The sequence below is a fragment of the Paramormyrops kingsleyae genome, chromosome 21 (assembly GCF_048594095.1).
Source record: "Paramormyrops kingsleyae isolate MSU_618 chromosome 21, PKINGS_0.4, whole genome shotgun sequence".
NCBI classification, from domain to species: domain Eukaryota; kingdom Metazoa; phylum Chordata; class Actinopteri; order Osteoglossiformes; family Mormyridae; genus Paramormyrops; species Paramormyrops kingsleyae.
The window spans coordinates 1776034-1796687 of record NC_132817.1 but is presented as its reverse complement, the minus strand read 5'-3'; the positions used below and the strand labels follow the sequence as shown (position 1 = coordinate 1796687).

The 20654-nt window shown below is 45.9% G+C and overlaps 1 protein-coding gene across 1 annotated transcript in view; it reads right to left on the bottom strand.

Annotated features, from left to right (window-relative positions):
• b4galt2 (UDP-Gal:betaGlcNAc beta 1,4- galactosyltransferase, polypeptide 2) overlaps positions 1-20654 on the bottom strand; it is a 57270-nt gene extending 36616 nt beyond the window's left edge. Inside the window, exons 1-2 of the mRNA XM_023815951.2 lie at positions 20277-20654; positions 10063-10439 (exon numbers count right to left, since the gene is read on the bottom strand). Of these exons, the coding sequence (XP_023671719.1) occupies positions 10063-10378 (316 nt within the window). The 5' untranslated portion in view covers positions 10379-10439; positions 20277-20654. The remainder of the gene's footprint in view (positions 1-10062; positions 10440-20276) is intronic.

The following is a 20654-nucleotide window of genomic DNA, read 5'->3' as shown; positions in this document are numbered from 1 at the left end:
GAGTGCCCCTTTAATTATTTAATTCAAAAATTCAGATTTGCAAGTGCAGAGTAACTGATGATTCAGACACAAACAATCATTGGGGTAGAAAGACTAAGGGAGGGAGGATATGCAGGGAGTCACAGCAAACTGGGTCATTTGAACATCCACGTTTGTATTGCCTGTAATGTGACTGGGTACCACCAGGACCAGGTATCTCCTGTAATGCGACTGGGTGCCACCAGGACCAGGTATCTCCTGTAATGCGACTGGGTACCACCAGGATCAGGTATCTCCTGTAATGCAACTGGGTGCCACCAGGACCAGGTATCTCCTGTAATGCGACTGGGTGCCACCAGGACCACGTATCTCCTGTAATGCGACTGGGTGACACCAGGACCACGTATCTCCTGTAATGCGACTGGGTGACACCAGGACCAGGTATCTCCTGTAATGCGACTGGGTGCCACCAGGACCAGGTATCTCCTGTAATGCGACTGGGTGCCACCAGGACCAGGTATCTCCTGTAATGCGACTGGGTGCCACCAGGACCAGGTATCTCCTGTAATGCGACTGGGTGCCACCAGGACCAGGTATCTCCTGTAATGCGACTGGGTGACACCAGGACCAGGTATCTCCTGTAATGCGACTGGGTGCCACCAGGACCAGGTATCTCCTGTAATGCGACTGGGTACCACCAGGACCAGGTATCTCCTGTAATGTGACTGGGTGCCACCAGGACCAGGTATCTCCTGTAATGCGACTGGGTACCACCAGGATCAGGTATCTCCTGTAATGCGACTGGGTGCCACCAGGACCAGGTATCTCCTGTAATGCGACTGGGTGCCACCAGGACCACGTATCTCCTGTAATGCGACTGGGTGACACCAGGACCAGGTATCTCCTGTAATGCGACTGGGTGACACCAGGACCAGGTATCTCCTGTATTGTGACTGGGTGACACCAGGACCAGGTATCTCCTGTAATGCGACTGGGTACCACCAGGACCAGGTATCGCCTATAATGCGACTGGGTGACACCAGGACCAGGTATCGCCTGTAATGCGACTGGGTGACATCAGGACCAGGTATCGCCTGTAATGCGACTGGGTGAGACCAGTACCAGGTATCTCCTGTAATGCGACTGGGTGCCACCAGGATCAGATATTGCCCATTATGTGACTGAGGGCCACAAGGACCAGGTATCTCCTGTAATGCGACTGGGTGACACCAGTACCAGGTATCGAACTAACTAGTCAGGTTTTACAGTGTAGCACAGTGTTTTCATACACTTGGGGCAGTGTGTGGCTCAGTGGGCTAAGCCTGTGTGCCTGTAATCATAAGGTTGCCAGTTCAACCCAGCCTCAGCATATCTGCAGGTCCTTGAGCAAGGCCCTTAACCCCCAGCTCAGAATTATCAAGCTGAGTTCACTTATAAAAAGTAAGCTTAAGTATTACCTACTTAGAATAATTAAGCTGAGTTAACTTATGAGCTTAATAAGTCTTTCTTACTCAGAATAGTGAAGCTGAACTAATTTACTATAACTAAGTTCATTGGACTTGTTTTTTTTAAGGCAATGAGTTTGCATACTTTTTTTAAGCTAAGTCAACATATTAGATTTTACAGTGTGTAATGCGACTGGGTGCCACCAGAACCAGGTATCGTCCGTTATGTGACTGGGTGATACCCAGACCAGGCTGGTAAAGAGCACCGATGCTGGATTTCGGTCCCGCTCCACACTTATGCCAGTGCCTTTGGCCACTATTTGGCACTCAGAGAAAAAGAGTGTTTTAATGCCTAGCTCTCACAGCCTTCATTACTGTGCACCAAAATTCAGGAAGATTTATGAGGTCTTCAGTTACTGGTGGATGTCTTTCACTATACACCCTAAATTTAATTACCGAAGGCTGCTCAGCTGTGGCTGAATGTAACTAGCCCTGGCAATCTCACAGGGGAGCATTCCCAGAATTCACTGCAATTGTGCAATGGAAACAGAGCACACAGAGAGATACTGTTTTTCTTTGCAACCCAAAAACTTCAGAGTAATCACAATTAAAGTCTACATGTGTGGTTATGTGAGTTAGGCCTATGTGCCTTGGATGGTTGGTTGCTGGTTCAAAACCCATACTTGGTAGACTAACCAGCATCTCTGTTGGGCCCTTGAGCAAGACCTTTAATCCCCTTATTATGCTGGTACTTCATTCTGTGTACTACAGTATAATGTACGTTTCCATCACCAGCTATTAACACTGGAAAGGGTTTGAAAAACACAGTATCTTCACAGAATGGGTTCCCTTCCTGTTTTTTCATACAGGCCCCACAACACGTAATTTTGAGCCTCATGGTGCTAAAAACATGCCTATAAATGGACCCTGGCATTTGAGTGTACTCCGGAGCACAGAACATTCCGGTCTATTCCAAACAGGAGGCCATTCCGAGCAGTGTCCCTGCCTATGCCAGGCAGACCTGCACACTCACTAGTACTGTAATGGGGGCTGGCCTCATGCTGTTGTGCTTTGTGCAGCTGTCCTGAAGCCATTCCACCGGCGTGACATTTTAAGCCAGTTTAAGATGCGTTATTGGAGCTCTGAGGAGAAAAATGCAATTGACTAGACTGAATGAATGGAGCACTAAGGGAGACAGCAGCAGTGACAAGTGTAGTTGATGCCAAGGATGTAAAATGTCTCAGTGGAATGTTGTCACCTGTCAGGTAGGAAAGCAAAGCACAGCAGGAAGTCATAGATCAAAAAAGAAAAAAGATTAGCTCTGGGTGTCTGAAAGTGGTGCAAGAGAGAGCTCCAGTTCTCTGTCCAGCTCCTGTTCCCTATCCAGCACATGTTGTCACAGAAGGAAAGAGTTCTGGCTTCCTATCCAGCTTCTGTTCCCTCTCCAGCTCCTGTTACTTCTCCAGCTCATGTTCCCACAGAAGGAGAGCATTCCAATTCCTGCTACAGCTCATGTTCACACAGAAGGAGAGAGTTCCGGTTCCCTCTCCAACTCCAGGTCCCTCTGCAGGCCCTGTTCCCTCTCCAGCTCATTTTCTCCCTAAAGGAGAGCATTCCGATTCCTGCTGCAGTGCATGTTTGCACAGAAGGAGAGCGTTCTGGTTCCTTCTCCAGGTCAAGGTCCCACTTCAGCTCCTGTTCCCTCTCTAGCTCATGTTCTCAAACAAGTAGAGAGTTCCAGTTCCCTCTCCAACTACAGGTCCCTCTCCAGCCCCTGTTCCTTCTCCAGCTCATGTTCTCACAGAAAGAGAGCATTCCGGTTCCTGCTGCAGCTCATATTCGCACAGAAGGAGAGAGTTCCGGTTCCCTCTCCAACTCCAGGTCCCTCTGTAGCCCCTGTTCCCTCTCCAGCTCATGTTCTCACAGAAGGAGAGCATATTGTACATTAGTGAGTAGCAAGGTGGGACCGCTTGTCCAGCAGGCCAGTTGTCTGAAAGAACAAACTAAAACTAAAGTGAAAGGTGAAATAACCATATATAAGTAAGGCTGACGGTAAAACCTCGAAGCTGGATAGAGTCATTTATTCATCTGACAGGGGATCGCTGTTGTCAAATAAAGTGGGGCTTTATTGTCACACCAACTGTATTCAGTACACTGCATATGTTGACACTACGATGCTACATATATACATAAAGTGATATACAGGATTTGGCGGGGGGGAAACAAATTGTTCACACTCTGGATGGCCATAGGGAAGAAGTCTGGCAGAACTGGCTTGGATGGTCCAGTGCCTTCTGCTAGACTGAAGGTGGACAAAGAGACTGCGGAAAGGGCAGGACCCTCCTCCACAATGCTGGAGGCCTTACAGGTTCACTGTTTTTAAAGATGTCATTAACAGAAGGCAGAGAGGTCCCAGTGATCTTCTTGGCTGCATGCACTATCCATTGTAGGGTGTACCTGATGGCTAGCCTATCATAGCACTACATGATAACAGGTGTTAGAGCTACAGAGCGGTAGTCGCTGAGGCAGCACACACAAGATTTCTTTGGCACTGGTATGATGGTGTTGGCTTTGAAGCACATGGAGACAAACGCCTGGCTCAGGGAGATGTTAAAGATGCCTGAAAGTCTGGACACATCTTGAAAGTAGCATGCTGCTCTTCGAGATTTAGATTGATGTTAATAGGAGCTTCATCATTGTAAGGCTGCCATCTTTGCCACCATAAACGAGAAATGTTATGTTTAACATTAAAATTAATCCTCTTGTCTAAACCAAATTTTACTAGAAAAAAAATTACCATCATCTGAGGTGGAGTATATGCTGTGAGAATCATCTGAGGAGGAGCATACGCTGTGAACATCATCTGAGGTGGAGTATACGGTATGAACGTCATCTGAGGTGGAGTATACGGTATGAACATCATCTGAGGTGGAGTATACGTTGTGAGAATCATCTGAGGTGGAGTATACAGTATGAACATCATCTGAGGTGGAGTATACAGTATGAACATCATCTGAGGTGGAGTATACAGTATGAACATCATCTGAGGTGGAGTATACAGTATGAACATCATCTGAGGTGGAGTATACATTGTAAGAATCATCTGAGGTGGAGTATACGCTGTGAGCATCTTCTGAGGTGGAGTATACGGTATGAATATCATCTGAGGTGGAGTATACGGTATGAACATCATCTGAGGTGGAGTATACGGTATGAACGTCATCTGAGGTGGAGTATACATTGTGAGAATCATCTGAGGTGGAGTATACGCTGTGAGAATCATCTGTGGTGGAGTATACGGTATGAACATCATCTGAGGTGGAGTATACGGTATGAACATCATCTGAGGTGGAGTATACGGTATGAACATCATCTGAGGTGGAGTATACGGTATGAACGTCATCTGAGGTGGAGTATACATTGTGAGAATCATCTGAGGTGGAGTATATGCTGTGAGCATCATCTGAGGTGGAGTATATGGTATGAACATCATCTGAGTTGGAGTATACGATGTGAGCATCATCTGAGGTGAAGTATACACTGAGAGCATCATCTGAGGTGGAGTATACGGTATGAACATCATCTGAGGTGGAGTATACATTGTGAGAATCATCTGAGGTGGAGTATATGCTGTGAACATCATCTGAGGTGGAGTATATGCTGTGAGCATCATCTGAGGTGGAGTATACACTGTGAACATCATCTGAGTATATACTCCACATATGCTGTGAGATTGGTCTTAGGTGACGGGCCAGACTAAGTGTGATTCAAATGACCCTCATGAAAAATATAAACAAAGATCCAGAAACTTCTCCTGTAACAGGAATACCAAGCAAAGCAGACAGCTGACAAGCTATAATCCAGACAGTCAGCATGCATTTCAGACAGATCCAACACAATGAACAACAATTCAGACAGTTGACACACCTTACAGCTGGATCCAACACAATGAACAACAATTCAGACAGTTGACACACCTTACAGCTGGATCCAACACAATGAACAACAATCCAGACAGTTGACACGTATTTCAGACGGATCTAACACAATGAACAATGATCAAGTTGACACACATTACAGATGGATCCAGCACAACGAACAAAGATCCGGACAATCAACACATGTCACAGACGGATATAACACAATGAACAATGATACAGACTCAGGTCTCGACAGTTGTGCTGTGAGTGTGCACTTATGTGCTCTTAGGGCAGTTGCACATCCACTGCAGACAACAGTGCGTTATTATGGAAGAGATATAATCTGGAGTGGGCAGACATCTTTCTGTACCATGTGGGCAGGAATCCAGCAGAATGTGAGCATTCTGAAATGAGCATCTGCTGAGTGAATGACAATACAGAAATCTATTGGCTCCAGGCAGGATTTTCTGGAAATATTCAAATAAAAATCAGAGCAAGGCCCATCTGTTTGCCAGAGATGAAGGAACTGATTTCTTCACCTCACTGGTTATTGCCAACGTGAAGGACTGGAAGAAACTTGGAGGGAAGGCAAAAAACTAAAAACAACAGCAGCAGCATCTGATAGCCAACAGGAATGCAGTCCTGCTGCTGGAAGATCCTGCACCGGCCAGCATGGAGCCAGTCCAGGAACCGCATGTCAACCAGACAAGACTTTGTAGCGGTGTTGCGTCTGCTTGGTACTGAACTGTGCCATCGCAGGACAGCAGACTAAAGGAGCAGCAGCCAGCCTACATGCTTCCATCAAAGGAAGAAGGTCTTTCATTCTGCCAGAAATGAGTAATTAAAGCAGCAAACTGAGGACTGAAATTTTTCATATTGGTGTGGCTAAGACCAGCTCAAGACCAGAAGAAAAAGTGTGTGTAAACCCATGCATTCCCTTGCCACAAAGAAGAGCCTGAATAAAACATGGGGAACTTTGGGTCAGTAAGCATAGGACTCATGGTGCAGAATGTCTTCACCTTGATTTTTCAGAGAACAAAAGCCAAGCAGAAGCTGATGTCACACCATTGTCCACCTGAGCAAAGCAACATGCTCGATGTCTGTCTGACTGCGTGAGGAATAATGGAGGCCAGACATTTTAGATCCTCTTCATTTCATCTGTGAAATGATGCTCCCAACTCAGTGAATTTTCCCTGTACAAGTAGGACGATTACTGGGTTAGATGATAATCTTTAACAAAGGGTAAACAGCTGATCCTGGCCGAAGAATTCCGTTATAGACTGGAGTGTTGTGCATTTACACATAGGCCGTGTGTGAGATACTAATGAAATGGGCTTCCCAATTAAGTCAAGAGATATAATGAAAGTTAATTGCACTAGACATTTAACTTTTCCCCAAATTAAAAAAAACCCAATTATCAGTCCTTTAAATAGCTCACAGGTTTCAAAAATACTTAACAATTCTTCTAGTTAATGATTTCCAATACCTTCAATTACTTACAAATAACAAAAGGAGAAATGAAGTGCATGGATTTTGTAGCAGAGTAGGAAAACTGTAAGGACTTTTAGTTAAGAAAGATAACCAAGTACACAGCGGGAAAAGCTAGCAGAATCTAAGCCTTTAACCTCAGAAAGAGGACACACAATGAGAGCCTGGTGTCAGACCTTCATTTGCTTGTTGGTCTCTGTCAAAAAAAATGCTTGCCTGTGAAACAGTGACTGTGACTCAATCATTCAGTAAAGTCAAGTGAATTGAACCTTCCCATTATGTGATAAACTATGTTTTGCACTTCGGTTCATTTGCGTAGGGGCAGCTTAATGAAAGGACTGAGCACATCCATCGGTGAAAACGACAGGACTAAGACAAAAGGAGATCAATAATGCAGAAGATGATTAGCGTGATGCTCTCATTGGTCAAGGTAGGAACCTGAGGAAGACAGCAAGATTAAAAAGCTAAGCATAGGACCCCTGGGTTTGGGCCCAGCGGCTGGGGAACCGGCACTGGCTCCGAACACAAAGAGGAAGTGATCCTCTTAGAGGCTACAGACTCCGGACAGTTCATACTGAGGAAGGAGAAGCAGAAGCCAGTCGCTTTAGTTATACGGTTACACAGAGCTAAGCATAGGACCCCTGGGTTTGGGCCCAGCGGCTGGGGAACCGGCACCGGCTCCGAACACAGAGAGGAAGCAATTGCTGGGTTTTTTCTCTGACTGCCTCGCTGCTCATTCCAGGGAACAAGTGTGACATTGCTGGTAGTATAGGCTGGTTTTCACAACATGAATTCAAAATAAACAGAATGATGGCAATCCGAGTTCTCAGTCAACTTCATTACTTTTTATTTTCAGCAACAAGAGTGAAACCCTCAGAAAAACAGCCTTGACATTGATGAAGCAGTATGTTGCCAGCACTCATTATGAAGCTTTATTAGTAGCAGTCTTTAAATCATTTTCTCCATGAGCTGATACATACGGGATGTTACATCTTAAACGGATGAATATTAACTAAAATACAGGACGTTGTACCAAACGTTTTTTCTCCTCCAATATATTGTCTGTTTTGTCTATAATGGCAGGAATTAACACATACAGCCAAAATGTGATGTTCGGGTTTAGGGGTTGGGGTTTGTATAGCGATTTGCACAAAATTTGCAAATGACAATGCCACCCCTTCCCCTCTTTCCCCTGAAGATATTCTCCAGATGACAGTGACCGCCGGGGAAGGTCACCTCTAAGCCCAGTCCCAGGCTTGGTAGGTCGACTACAGAATACTGCAATCTCTTTTAAATAATTTGTAGTAAAAGAAATGAGTAGGTAGTGAAATCATTTATATCTTGTGGTCATCCACAATGATATGAATCGATTTGAAGAAACATAGACATGTCACTCATTGAGCCGAATAATAGCACATTACTTTGGGTGGAAAAAATATGTTTACAGCATTATTTGTGTGTTTGTGAATAATGTATTTGTATTCTGGTGCATCCCTCCTAGCTAAACCAGCGGTTCTCAATCCGTCGCACACTGTTGTACCTTAGGAACTGGCCTGGTGTGTTGTGAAATTAGTCTTACGATGTTTTACATGTAAAGGTGCGCCTTGGAAATACTTGTTTTCATAAATGGTGAGTCGTGTTTCAAAAACATTTGAGAACCACTGAGCTACACCAGCTAGCGAGCGAGCCTTGTTCTTCACCAACCTGAGCCTGCAGATGAAGCTGCTACCACAACAGGAGATAACTCCTCCTGCACGTCCTCCACCCTCGCCCGCACCTCCAAGCCCCTTTCTTTTTAAAAAAGCTACTTATATCCATAACTCTTTTTGCAAAGTAGCTAGCTAGCCAACAATGCCAACAATGACATGCCCGGTAGCCAGTGCTCTGACTCTCTCCTACTCACACAAAATGTGCCTGTGCCAAGACATTTAACGGTCAAGGACAGAAGCCAGTCGCTTTAGTTATAGGGGCATGAAGCGTATTCATCATGAAGCAGACTGTACCATAGGTGACATTTCATTTTCTGACAGTATTAGCAGCTAAATCGCTAAGGTTTTTTAATTTCCCAAGCTGATCAGCAGCCAAAGCAGAAACTGCTCCCAGCCCCCATTTAAATCAAGGCCCGTAAACAACACTTAAGCAGCTATTTGCCCGATTGCTGATAACCTCTCGACCACCTGTCACTTATCCAGGAACACGAGCTAAGATATTCTCCAGATCACAGCAAAATGCTAATGTGCTGCATTAGCTTTACAGTCTTACTGGGCAGCGCTGGCCCAGCCCACAGCAACCCGCAATGGACCTATGGGTCTTTTCAAGCTGGAGCTTCATAAACACCCCTTTCCAGATTCAAACTACCAAAAAGTGCTGATGCAAGTCCACCACACATCCAGACAACTGCAGGCTCAGTGCAAAGTCAGCTTCAGCAGAGAAGGTGGGGTCATGAGAGATGAGCTTTGCTCCCGCGAGGTCTACTTAAAGCTAATTAGGAGGATATGAAAGCCAAAGGGTCCTGCTCACAGGCATATCAGATGACATTACAGGGTATTCATTATCCGCTCTGTCTCATTATGACAGAAAACGCTTTTCAGTGACATCGCAATCATCAGCCATCTTTGGTCCCAGCAGTGAGCTCCCTCATCAAGCAGATTAAGGCTAATATCGCTTAGGCTAACTGAGCAGTCACAGGTGCACCAATAAGCCACTTTCACAGCTCTGAAAGGCATCTGTGCTGGATACCGCAAGAATACGGTATCGAAATAGTGGCAACTCCATCAGCGCTTGAGTATCACGCCGTGCGCATCCACGCTGTGACTGGTGTCCGCAGTGCACTCATCCATGTCAGAATTGGCATCTGTGGTATGTGCCTCCACGTCGTGATTGGTGTCCACCGTGATTGGTGCCCACGGTATGAGCGTCTACGCTGAGATTGGTGTCCACAGTATGTGTGTCTATACTGTGATTGGTGTCCACGGTATGTGTATCTATGCTGTGATTTGTGTCCACAGTATGTGTGTCTACGCTGTGATTGGCATCCACGGTATGTGTGTCTCTGCTGTGATTGGTGTCCACAGTATGTGTGTCTACGCTGTGATTGGTGTCCACAGTATGTGTGTCTACGCTGTGATTGGTGTCATAATCTGACTCCATTACATAATCTACTCTCTGTTAGCTCACACATGATAAACAGAAAAGGTTCCATAATGATCCAAAGAGTTGGGGAAACTCACCCAGGCCAGGCGGCATCTCTGGGCATGGCGGCATAGGTTTGGCAGTAGGTGTGGCGTTAGCCTCGGGCCGGACGCTGGCGAGCAGGTGATCAGTAGTGGACAGGTAACCCGCAAAAGTGGCATTGGGCCGAGAGAGGTTATAGAAATGCTGGGCCCGGGACAAGTTACGGCCATTGTTGAAGCGACTGAAGATGTCAAAGCGCTGGCTGTAGACGTCAAAGTAGAGGATCATCATGATGAGGAAATGTACGAGGCATAACAGCAGGACGGCCTTGCAAATACGCTCTAGGGTTCGACCCAACATCAGCCGGGTCATGGTCGATGCCGTCCCTGCCTCACGGATCTGGGCATCGGTCACTCTCTTGTGGCGCGATCACCTGCAAAACAGGAAAATACAACTTGAATGGTCCAGTCGCTCCGTCAGAGTTGAGGTGTGTGGTGGACACGTCTCAGTGCTTGAGCAGTCCTACATAGACTTGAGGAAAAGCAACTGTCAGGCTCACTAAGAAGCTGCTGCTAGCTGGAACGAGGCTACAGGGCACTTAGGAGACAGGGACAAGAGAGCTCATCTCCTTAGCTTTAAAAGTACGAGACATTTCCAAAAGGAGCAGAAGCCAACGCAGTATCAGTAAGCAGACGGTTTCTGCAAAGGGATTCCCTGCAAAGGGATTCCCTGACCATGCAATGCGCCATACCGTGGAATCCCCATAGTATTGTCCATGCGTAGGAGAAAAAAACAGCCAATCTGAACTACAGGACAAACAGAGACACATCTATCTGCCCGGCTATACACCAGGCCCCAGAGACACAAAGAGCAGCAAGGAGCTGAGCCCTTAGCCCCCCTCTCCCCCTCCCCGGAGGGAATGAGTGTGATCACAGTGTTACCATCGGTGATTAGCAGCTTGGTGCAGATTCACACAGCTTACCAAGTATCGCGGCACAAAGTAGCTGCTCAGTCCTGTCCCCGAATGTTCAATGGAGATGGAGGAGCACACACACACACACACAGATACACACATGTAAATGCAGACACAGACACATACACACACACACACATACACACACACAGATACACACATGTAAATGCACACACAGACACATACACAGACACATACACACACAGACACACTCACACACACACACATATAAATGCACACACAGACACATACACACACAAAGACACACAGACACACACACACATATACACACACATAGATGCACATAGATACATACAGACACACACAAACATACACACAGACACAGACACAAAACCAGACTCACACAGATCTTACGCTGGAGGATTCCCATATACACATCCTTGTGCAAGCATAAAGAGAGAAATCCCGTCACCATGGCAATACTCATGTGGCTGGAAAAAAAGGAATTACTGGGAATGGTGGTATTTCAGCACCAGGCAGAAGCACAAGCAGTCACTCCTGATGAGCGCATAGGAGCGACAGCAGGCAAACAAGAGCTGAAGCAGAGAAGTAATGGCGAACAGGGTTATGGGCTGGTTTTACGCCACAGATAACCATAAGGAAAGCTTTCGGCTGCAGCATTTGACAACTGAAAGCAGGTATGATTTTTTTGGAGTCTATAATGAAACAGAACCTGAAATGTTGCTTAAAAGTGCTGTTTTTGTGAAGTATCTCCACATAGAAGCTCTTAGCTCATAGGAGCTCTTTATCCTTAAGGGGCTTGTGTGTACAAACTTCCCATCAGACTGATGACAGCGAGGCATTACAATATTCTCCGTGGACCAAACATGTTCTTCTCATATTCACTAAGACCAACACAGACAACTTGCTACTGTGAGGCCTGCCTGGGTATAAATCTATGGTTAAAGATGGTGCTAGGTCTACAACACCATGTTATGAGTATGTGAGAGGGTAAGGGAGACTATGGGATGGCTGCATAGCAACCAGGACTGGAGGACCAGAGCCAGGGCAGACTGGAGCTGGAGGAGGGGCAAGGAGAACTGGAGAGGACTGGAATGGGAGGAGGGGCCAGGAGAGCTTGGGCAATCTGGAGTGGTAGGAGGAGCCAGGAGAGCTGGGGCAATCCAGAGAGGGACGAGGTATCAATATATATACTGGATGATATATTAAGGGGTGATGAGAGCGCTCAAGAACACTTTCCACATATCACCACCACAATACAAAATTAAAAAATAAAGGTTCCAGTTAAAACATGAGAAGGTTGTGCAGGTGCGTCCCTAAATGGCCTGCCGTACACTCCATGACCGGTGATGGGGAACGCCTCACAGTGAAGGATCACCTGGACATCTTGCTTTCTGCAGCCACTTTAGGCAGATTTATGGTAGACGTACATCAGTGAGCCTGCCTGTCCCTCTGCTAGCGATTAGTGCCGGCTTCTAGAGGCTGATGACACAAGCTGCACACCCAAACTGCCCAGGCTGTTTGTCTACAGGGGTCGTAACCACGGGGAAGTCCAGGTCAGGCTCTCCATCCGCTGTAAGGACCAGGTCAGGCTCTCCGCCCACTGGGAGACCCAGGGCAGGCTCTCCCTCTGCAGGGAGGTCCAGATCAGTCTTGTGAGCTCCTGAGCTGCAGGCCACTTATCAGGACTCACAAGGTTACAAGGAAAGAAGTGAGGTGAAGACAGAGGCCCACAAAGGAGGCCGAAGATTCCAGGGGCAGCAATGCTGCCCAACATTAAGGCTACCCTCTCACACCAGAAAGCACATTTCATCTAGAGCTCTGAAACTAAGGATGGACACCACACTTTTTTGATGAAAACCTGCACTAGCACAGCAAAACACTCTCAATACAGGTCATATGAAAGCACTTTTCAAGACTTAACTGGGTCAGCAAAGCAGTGCTGTATGTGTAATGTCTACCACTAAAACTCATATCATATCATAATTAAAGATCTCAATAGTCCTTTAATCATTTTTACATTATCTTTTTCTGGAATATGGCCAGTGCTGTATGTCTGTCATTAAATAACATAAACAGCAGGATCTGTGAACCTTCTCTGTTCCCCAAACAAACTCTGGGGGCACCATCAAGAACAAATAGTAACATATGTTGCACTTTGAGATGCGTCAGCCCCCTGACAGTTACACACCCTTTAGAGGACGTCGGGTTACCCCTGTAATGGAGCTTCTCCATCTAATCCAGTTCATGACTACACCAAGGCAGGCTTCCTAGCTACTTCTGCGAGTACCTTTTCAAAACTAAAGTGACAGAAGAGCCTCCTGACAGCTCATATCCTTGCAAAAACCTGTACTTACTGCCAAAAGATTTCCTTCCAAATCACAAGAAATGATGACATTCACAAGAAAACAAAGTCTCCTTAATAAAAAAAATGGATCAAAAAGGCCAACGGGAGCACAGAGATCACACAACAGACATTTGACTGTTCAAATTGATTAGCATCCAATTTCTAACTGCTTATCCATTACAGGGCACAGAGCAGGGGCCACCCTGGACGGGATGCCAGTCCATCACAGGGCACAATGCAGGGGCCACCCTGGACGGGATGCCAGTCCATCACAGGGCACCGAGCAGGGGCAACCCTGGACGGGATGCCAGTCCATCACAGGGCACCGAGCAGGGGCCACCCTGGACGGGATGCCAGTCCATCACAGGGCACCGAGCAGGGGCAACCCTGGACGGGATGCCAGTCCATCACAGGGCACCGAGCAGGGGCAACCCTGGACGGGATGCCAGTCCATCACAGGGCACCGAGCAGGGGCAACCCTGGACGAGATGCCAGTAAATCATGGGGTACATATATACCAGTGACGTTTAGGAGAGGGCTTAGGAGAGAACTTTGGGCAGAAAGACCCACAGGTAATAACTGCCGTCTTCTCCTTCATAACACTGATGTACTTCTTATGTAGCTTTATAACCATGCATAGAATTACAGAAATGACCAGAACACATCTGGTGATGCTTTGCATGGTGACCATTTACGTGAAGCCATTTGTCCTGTAGTCTCCTCTCCCACATCTGACTTGATCTGTCCCCAGTGAGGAGCACAGAGGAGCGGCAGTTTATGCTGTTAATGTGTCATTTGAATGCACAGAAACCATTAAATGGAGTTTTCAGAAAAGAAACATTATGGCCTAGTTTTAGTCAGGCTGTTTCTTTTATTGAACTATTTACAGAGAGCCTTTTGCCAGTGCTGCTTGTGTTTATTTTCTACACTGATACTTTAGAATTTACTTTATTCCTTTAATATAAATGTTTTCAAACTTAACACTCATTTACTTGGCAGGAGATCTTTGCAGACCATGGCGTGTGTGACCTTTTCACTCATCTCCAAACCAAACGTCGCGCTAGAGCCGGCCTTCAGCTCTCAATCACACACTGGTCTGCTGGGTCAGCTGCATAATTATCAATGAGGCATCGTTTATATTTAATAACGCCTAATTGGCGACTGCTGAAACTCAAACAGGCACACTCCCACAGTCCCTTGCTCTGGCAGCACATAGGAATTATTGATTTAATCCCAGCCTCAGCTTGTACACTCCAAGGGCCTTATTACGAGCACTGCTGATGAGTGCAAAACTTGACAGGCTGCTGACAGAAACATCATTGCATCTGCATTAACATCGAAAAACTCAGAACAGCTCTAAAGTGCTGTGGAAGGTGAAGCCCTCTCCATGGAGGCTGTGTGTGACACTGTCTGGGAGACAATGGGAGAGTCGTGAGAAAACATGGAGACAGTGAAGATCCACAGGCACGTCTGCACTATCTATCTCAACAAACTGAGTAACAATTGGTCCAATGTTACAGAGAACAGATCAGGCAGATTGACGGTCTGACCTTTCCTCTGTCTGTTTAAAAAGACAGGAGAGACTGAGGGAGACACCAAAGTCCATGACAAGTCCTGGGACAACAGCTGGACATTAAAGGAGATACAAGGTGGTTCAACTGATGTTCTAATGTGGAGTCTGTTCAGCCGTGTGTGAACCTGCACAACCTTGAACATTCCGGAAGTGCATACAGGGGTCCCTGGTTAAGAAGATCCGTGAGTGTGTTACTTAGTGCTTTGGTATCATTCTCTGGCTCCACAGCAGGTCTCACCATTGAGATGTTTCCCCATTTCTAGAAAGAAATCAGAGCTGTCTGCTCAATACGTGTTGGTCTTCATTCACAAACATTATTCTGGTCCCATTCATTTCATCTGTGCTGTTTATCTTCCTGCCCTACAACCCATGTTATTTTGACAAGGTAAAATAAAGATGAGGGGCAGCTACAGGGTGACGAGGCCGAACGCCACTGAATACTATGTGGATATTCCCCCTGTAGGCTGATATATACTCCTGCGTCCAGCCTATGCCGTAACCTACGCAAGTGGCATATGCCATAACCTATGCAAGTGACCTACGGCGTAACCTACGCAAGTGGCATATGCCATAACCTATGCAAGTGACCTACGGCGTAACCTACGCAAGTGGCCTATGACATCACATACGCAAGTGGTCTACGCCGTAACCTATGCAAGTGGCCTATGACATCACATACGCAAGTGGTCTACGCCATAACCTATGCAAGTGGCCTATGACATCACATACGCAAGTGGTCTACGCCGTAACCTAGGCAAGTGACCTACGCCTTAACATAGGCAAGTGGCCTACGCCGTAACCTACGCAAGTGACTTACGCAAGTGACTTACGCCATAACCTAGGCAAGTGGCCTATGCCGTAACCTATGCAAGTGGGCTATGCAGTAACCTACGCAAGTGGCCTACGCCGTAACCTACGCAAGAGGCCTATGCCCTGACCTACACCGTTGCGAGCATTTATACTTGTGTGCTGGTTCGGAATAATAAGTCACTTTTTATGCATTTTCCCTTCTAAAGTTAGTATCTATACTATACTTTTAACATTTTTAAGTCTTGTAAAGTATGAATAAGTAATGGAGGTAAGTGTAACCGGCACTGTCATCCTGAGTGTTTTATAGACCTGTTGCTATGATGCCTAGGGTGGGTTATTTAATGCTATATTTAAATAACATTTCAGTTTCAATCAGCGATACAAGTACACCTGGGACGTATGCTTTCTTTGCTCAAAAAAAAAAACACGACCAAGCGGACTAATCGCAGCTGTTGCGGTCTGCGTGGCTGCGATGTGTAGTGACATTTTCGGGGAGATGTGCATCAGGCTACAGCATAGGACCCACAAACTTATGGCACTGATTCAATACAAAAGTATACATCAGCCTTAAATCAGATTCACAGAGCATAATCGGGTTCAGTAAATAAAATCTCAGAAATTTCCCCATACTGTCTCTCAGTGCTAAAACACAGTATTTCTAAAACATGGTGAATCATCTTCTTAAATTAGACACATTAATTACATAACCACAAACAAGGTTAAAGTAAAAAGCAACTAATACTCAAGTCTGCTGTGATAGGACACAAAGTAAGAGACTCCACCACTAGGTCCAATCACATCTACAGTAAGTGCTACTGCTTATTTGCAATCAGCATTTTCCAAACAAGAGGAGAATTGGCTAGTGCCAAGAAATCAGAGTGGAAGAGTCAGGAAGAAGGCAAGCATCACCAAGAGTAAGGCCTACAGTGGCAAGAAGAAGCTAAGGAAGGGGAAAACAAAGTCTGAGAAATTAAGATTGATGCAAGTCAGAGAGGGTCTGCAGGTTCTGAACTACATCCTGCCAAATGAGCCAGTCCAGGAGGCAGAAAGTAACCAAGTCAGGCCTTAAAGACTGACCAAATATGTAGAGCAAGTGTGTATTTTGTAGGTGAGGAAGAGTGAAGAAGCCATGTCAGCTGCAGAAGTACCATTTATGGCTTTAGCCATAACACTGTCTCCTTTTCTCAAAGTCCTGAATGAGGGAAAAGGATGAAAGGGGTCCACAGTCGCTCTGCACTGGGAAACGAGGTGTAAAAAACAAAGCTTTCCACACAGAGCCACCTTTGTTGCACAGGTTCAAAACTGTTCCCATGACAACAAATTCCAGCCCTGGATTTCCCTGCAAGAATGTTTCTGAATAATAAACTACTGAGAAAAGAGGCAAGAGGATCGTTGCAGAAAGGATGCCTTCTCCAGCTGCTACAGCTGAACAGTGATAAAGCCCAAACAAAACTCTGATTATAAAAAGGATAATTCACTTCAGAGATATGCAGCAACAAAAGGATCCCATTGAGAAGCTCAAGCAGATGCAGCTACAGGACGAGGAGGCTGAATGATGCATCCCACTCAGTGATGGGGTGCAACTACAGGGCGAAGAGGCCAAAAGCCACATCTGACTGAGTAATGGGGGGCAGCTACACGGCGAACGCTGTGTCCCACTGTGTAATGAGATGCCGCTACAGGCTGAGGAGGCTGAACACCACGTCTGCCTGAGTAATGGGGGGCAGCTACAGGACGAGGAGGCCGAAAACATCCACTGAGGAATGGGGTGTAGCTACTGGGTGAGGAGGCCCAATGCCCTGTCCCACTGAGTAACGAGGTGCTGCTACAGGACAGTGAGGCCAAATGCTGTGTCCCAAAGAAGTGCCATGTCTGAGTGAGTAATGGGAGCAGCTACAGGGCAAGGAGACCAAACACCATGTTCCACTGAGTGATGGGGGGCAGCTACAGGGTGACGAGGCCGAACGCCACGTTGGACTGAGTAATACGAGCAGCTACAGGGCAAGGAGGCCAAACGATGTGTCCCACTGAGTAACGGGGTGCAGCTACAGGGCGAACAGGCCCAACACTGTGTCCTACTGAGTAACAGGGGCAGCTACAGGGTGAGGGGGCCAAACACCACATCTCACTGAGTAATGGGGTGCAGCTACAAGGTGAGAAGGCCAAATGCTGCATCCCACTGAGTAACTGGGGGCAGCTACATGGCAAGGAGGCCCAACACTGTGTCCCACTAAATAATGGAATGCAGCTACATGGTGAGGAGGCCCAAAACTGTGTCCGACCAAATAACAGGATGCAGCTACAGGGCGAGGAGGTCCAACACTGTGTCCTACTGAGTAACAGGGGACAGCTACAGGGTGAGAAGGCTGAGTGCTGCATCCCACTGAGTAACTGGGGGCAGCTACAGGACAAGGAGGCCAAACAATGTGTCCCACTGCGTAACAGAGTTCACATGTACATTGTGTTGTGCCCATGGCCAAGACACAGCATTTAAAGGATGCAGAAGTACATAAAACAACTGCAGCTGTTAAGAAAAAATAGGCCATTTATCTATAAAGCCAAAATCCTGTTATTTAAATATTTCTGTTAATTACAATGATGGTCCCACCTCAGGACCCTGGCACGCTAAGCCAAGCTACATACGAATAACAGCGTTAACACCACTAGTTTGGAAATAGTCATTCCTGCCAGTGAATCCCCTGTCACCTGTAAACAAGGCCAGGCTTTATGACTGATAGATGGTCTCTGTAGCTGTCGGGAGGCCTGCCTGTACAGCACAGCTTCACCCACGGCAGGGACAGGCTGCATGGGTCTTCTGCGATTAGATTACACATTGCCCTCATTGCTCTCTGTAACATACAAACTAGGCAGTGGCTAAATTCATTAGGAAGAAAAGTAGATGATTTTTATTAGATATCACCTTTATCTCTTTTGAAGACATGTAATTTCATGCAATAATTTGGTTTTAAGTAAATAAATACACACACAATTTCACTAGTAGCTGAAAGGTCACCTGACCAAAAAGAAGGGGAAAGAGCGCCTGCAGGAGTATTGTGCAGAAGGTTATAATGGGGATAAGGCGGCAGCATCCTGCTTAGGTACGAATGTGTCCACTAATCCAACAGCTACACCAGCGCAATCCACCTGATAATGTAAAGACTCGTTTTAACTAAACTGTCACCATCAACTTCAGCAGCTGCCAACACGGCATTCAGTGAGCACAATAAGTAGAAAATGAGCTAGAAGTTACATTTTGGGAAAAAAACATAAGACAGAATGGAAAGGACCAAGAGTCCTATTAAATATAATCTGGTATTTTCAGGTCATCACTAGAGTAAAACGGATGGCAAACACGTGGATCTGTGTGGGTAGGACTCACCAGTACAATAATTCATGAGAACAACAAAGGTAATTCATGTTTTCATTTGTGTTATTGCCTGGCTGTTATGATTTTACAGTCTGAAGGACAGAAAAAAACTCCAATGACCACAGTGACTTTGGGTAAAAGCCAGTCATCTAAGGATACACTGCAATCACAACTGTAACAAAAAGCCAACAACAGCGCTACACCTGTGATATACATATAAATCAGTAATCATGACAATATACTGTAATGAAAAGTATAGACAATGTACAGAAAGGTACAAAATAGACATAACAAATAAACATTAATGTACAGATGGGATAATATAATCACAGTGAACTAAAGATGAGGTGGAGATGAGTCAAAAACTAAAAACAGTAAATAAAAAGTGATGTGGAGGCGGGTAAACAAAGACAACTAAATACAAGATGATCTGGAGACAGGTAAAAATAAAGATAAGTAAATAAAGGTTATTTTGAGACAGGTTAAAATAAACACAGTAAATAAAAGATGTTGGGGCGGGTAAAAATAAAGACAAGTAAATAAAAGGTGTTGTGAAGAAGGGCTAAAATAATCACAATAAATAAAAGCTGATGTGGGAATGGGTTAATATAATCACTGTAAAAGATGATGTGGAAGCGGGCAAAAATAAAGACAAGTAAATAAAAGGTGATGTGGATATACGTTAAAATAAAGTAAATAACATGTGATGTGGAGACAGGCTAAAATAATCACATTAAATAAAAGCTTTAGTGGAGACGGGTAAAAATAATCACAGTAAATAAAAGGCGATGTGGAGACAGGTTAAAATAAACACAGTTAATAAAAGGTGATGTAGAGACCGGTAAAAATAAACACAGTTAATAAAAGGTGATGTGAAGATGGGAAAATACCCAGTAAATGAAGTGTGACGTCGAGACCGGTAAAAATGAACATAGTAAATAAAAGCTGATGTGTAGTTCAATTAAAATAGTCACAGTAAATAAGCAGTGATGTGGGGACGGGTTCAAATAAATACAGCAAATAAAATGCGATGTGGAGACAAACACAATACACAAAATGCGATGTGGAGACAGGTTAAAATAAATTAAGTAAATAAAAGGACATACAGTGCTGAGTCAAATTAAACACAGAAAATAAATAATGATACACGGATTTAGACGAAGACATCGTTACTACAAAGAGGAAGGTTAACACGAAGGAGGCACACTGGGCTCTTGCCTTGCACAGGTGCGCAGCCCCGCAGCCGCAGCCCCTCCTAGGGCAGCATCCTCCGGCGGCGCTCGGTGTCTTCGGTGGAGCTACGGGAGGCCGGCAGCCCGTAGGCGCATAACACGGCCGGGCTTCACTTCGGGCCGCCGGCGGACGGAGCACTCATTTCAAACGGCTGAAAACGGTGCAATTCAGGCACAAAGCGGGCGACCCCCCCCATCCCGGCTGGGCGGCTTCGCGGCGTGTCTCCGCCGACGCGAGCCCGGCTGAGTTCGCTGTGGGTCCGCCGGGCGGTCACAGGGCGGTCACGAAGCGGCCAAAGAGCGGTCACAGAGTGCTTATGGACGACCACAGACAATCAAATACGCTGCTGTAGAGGTCTGAAGA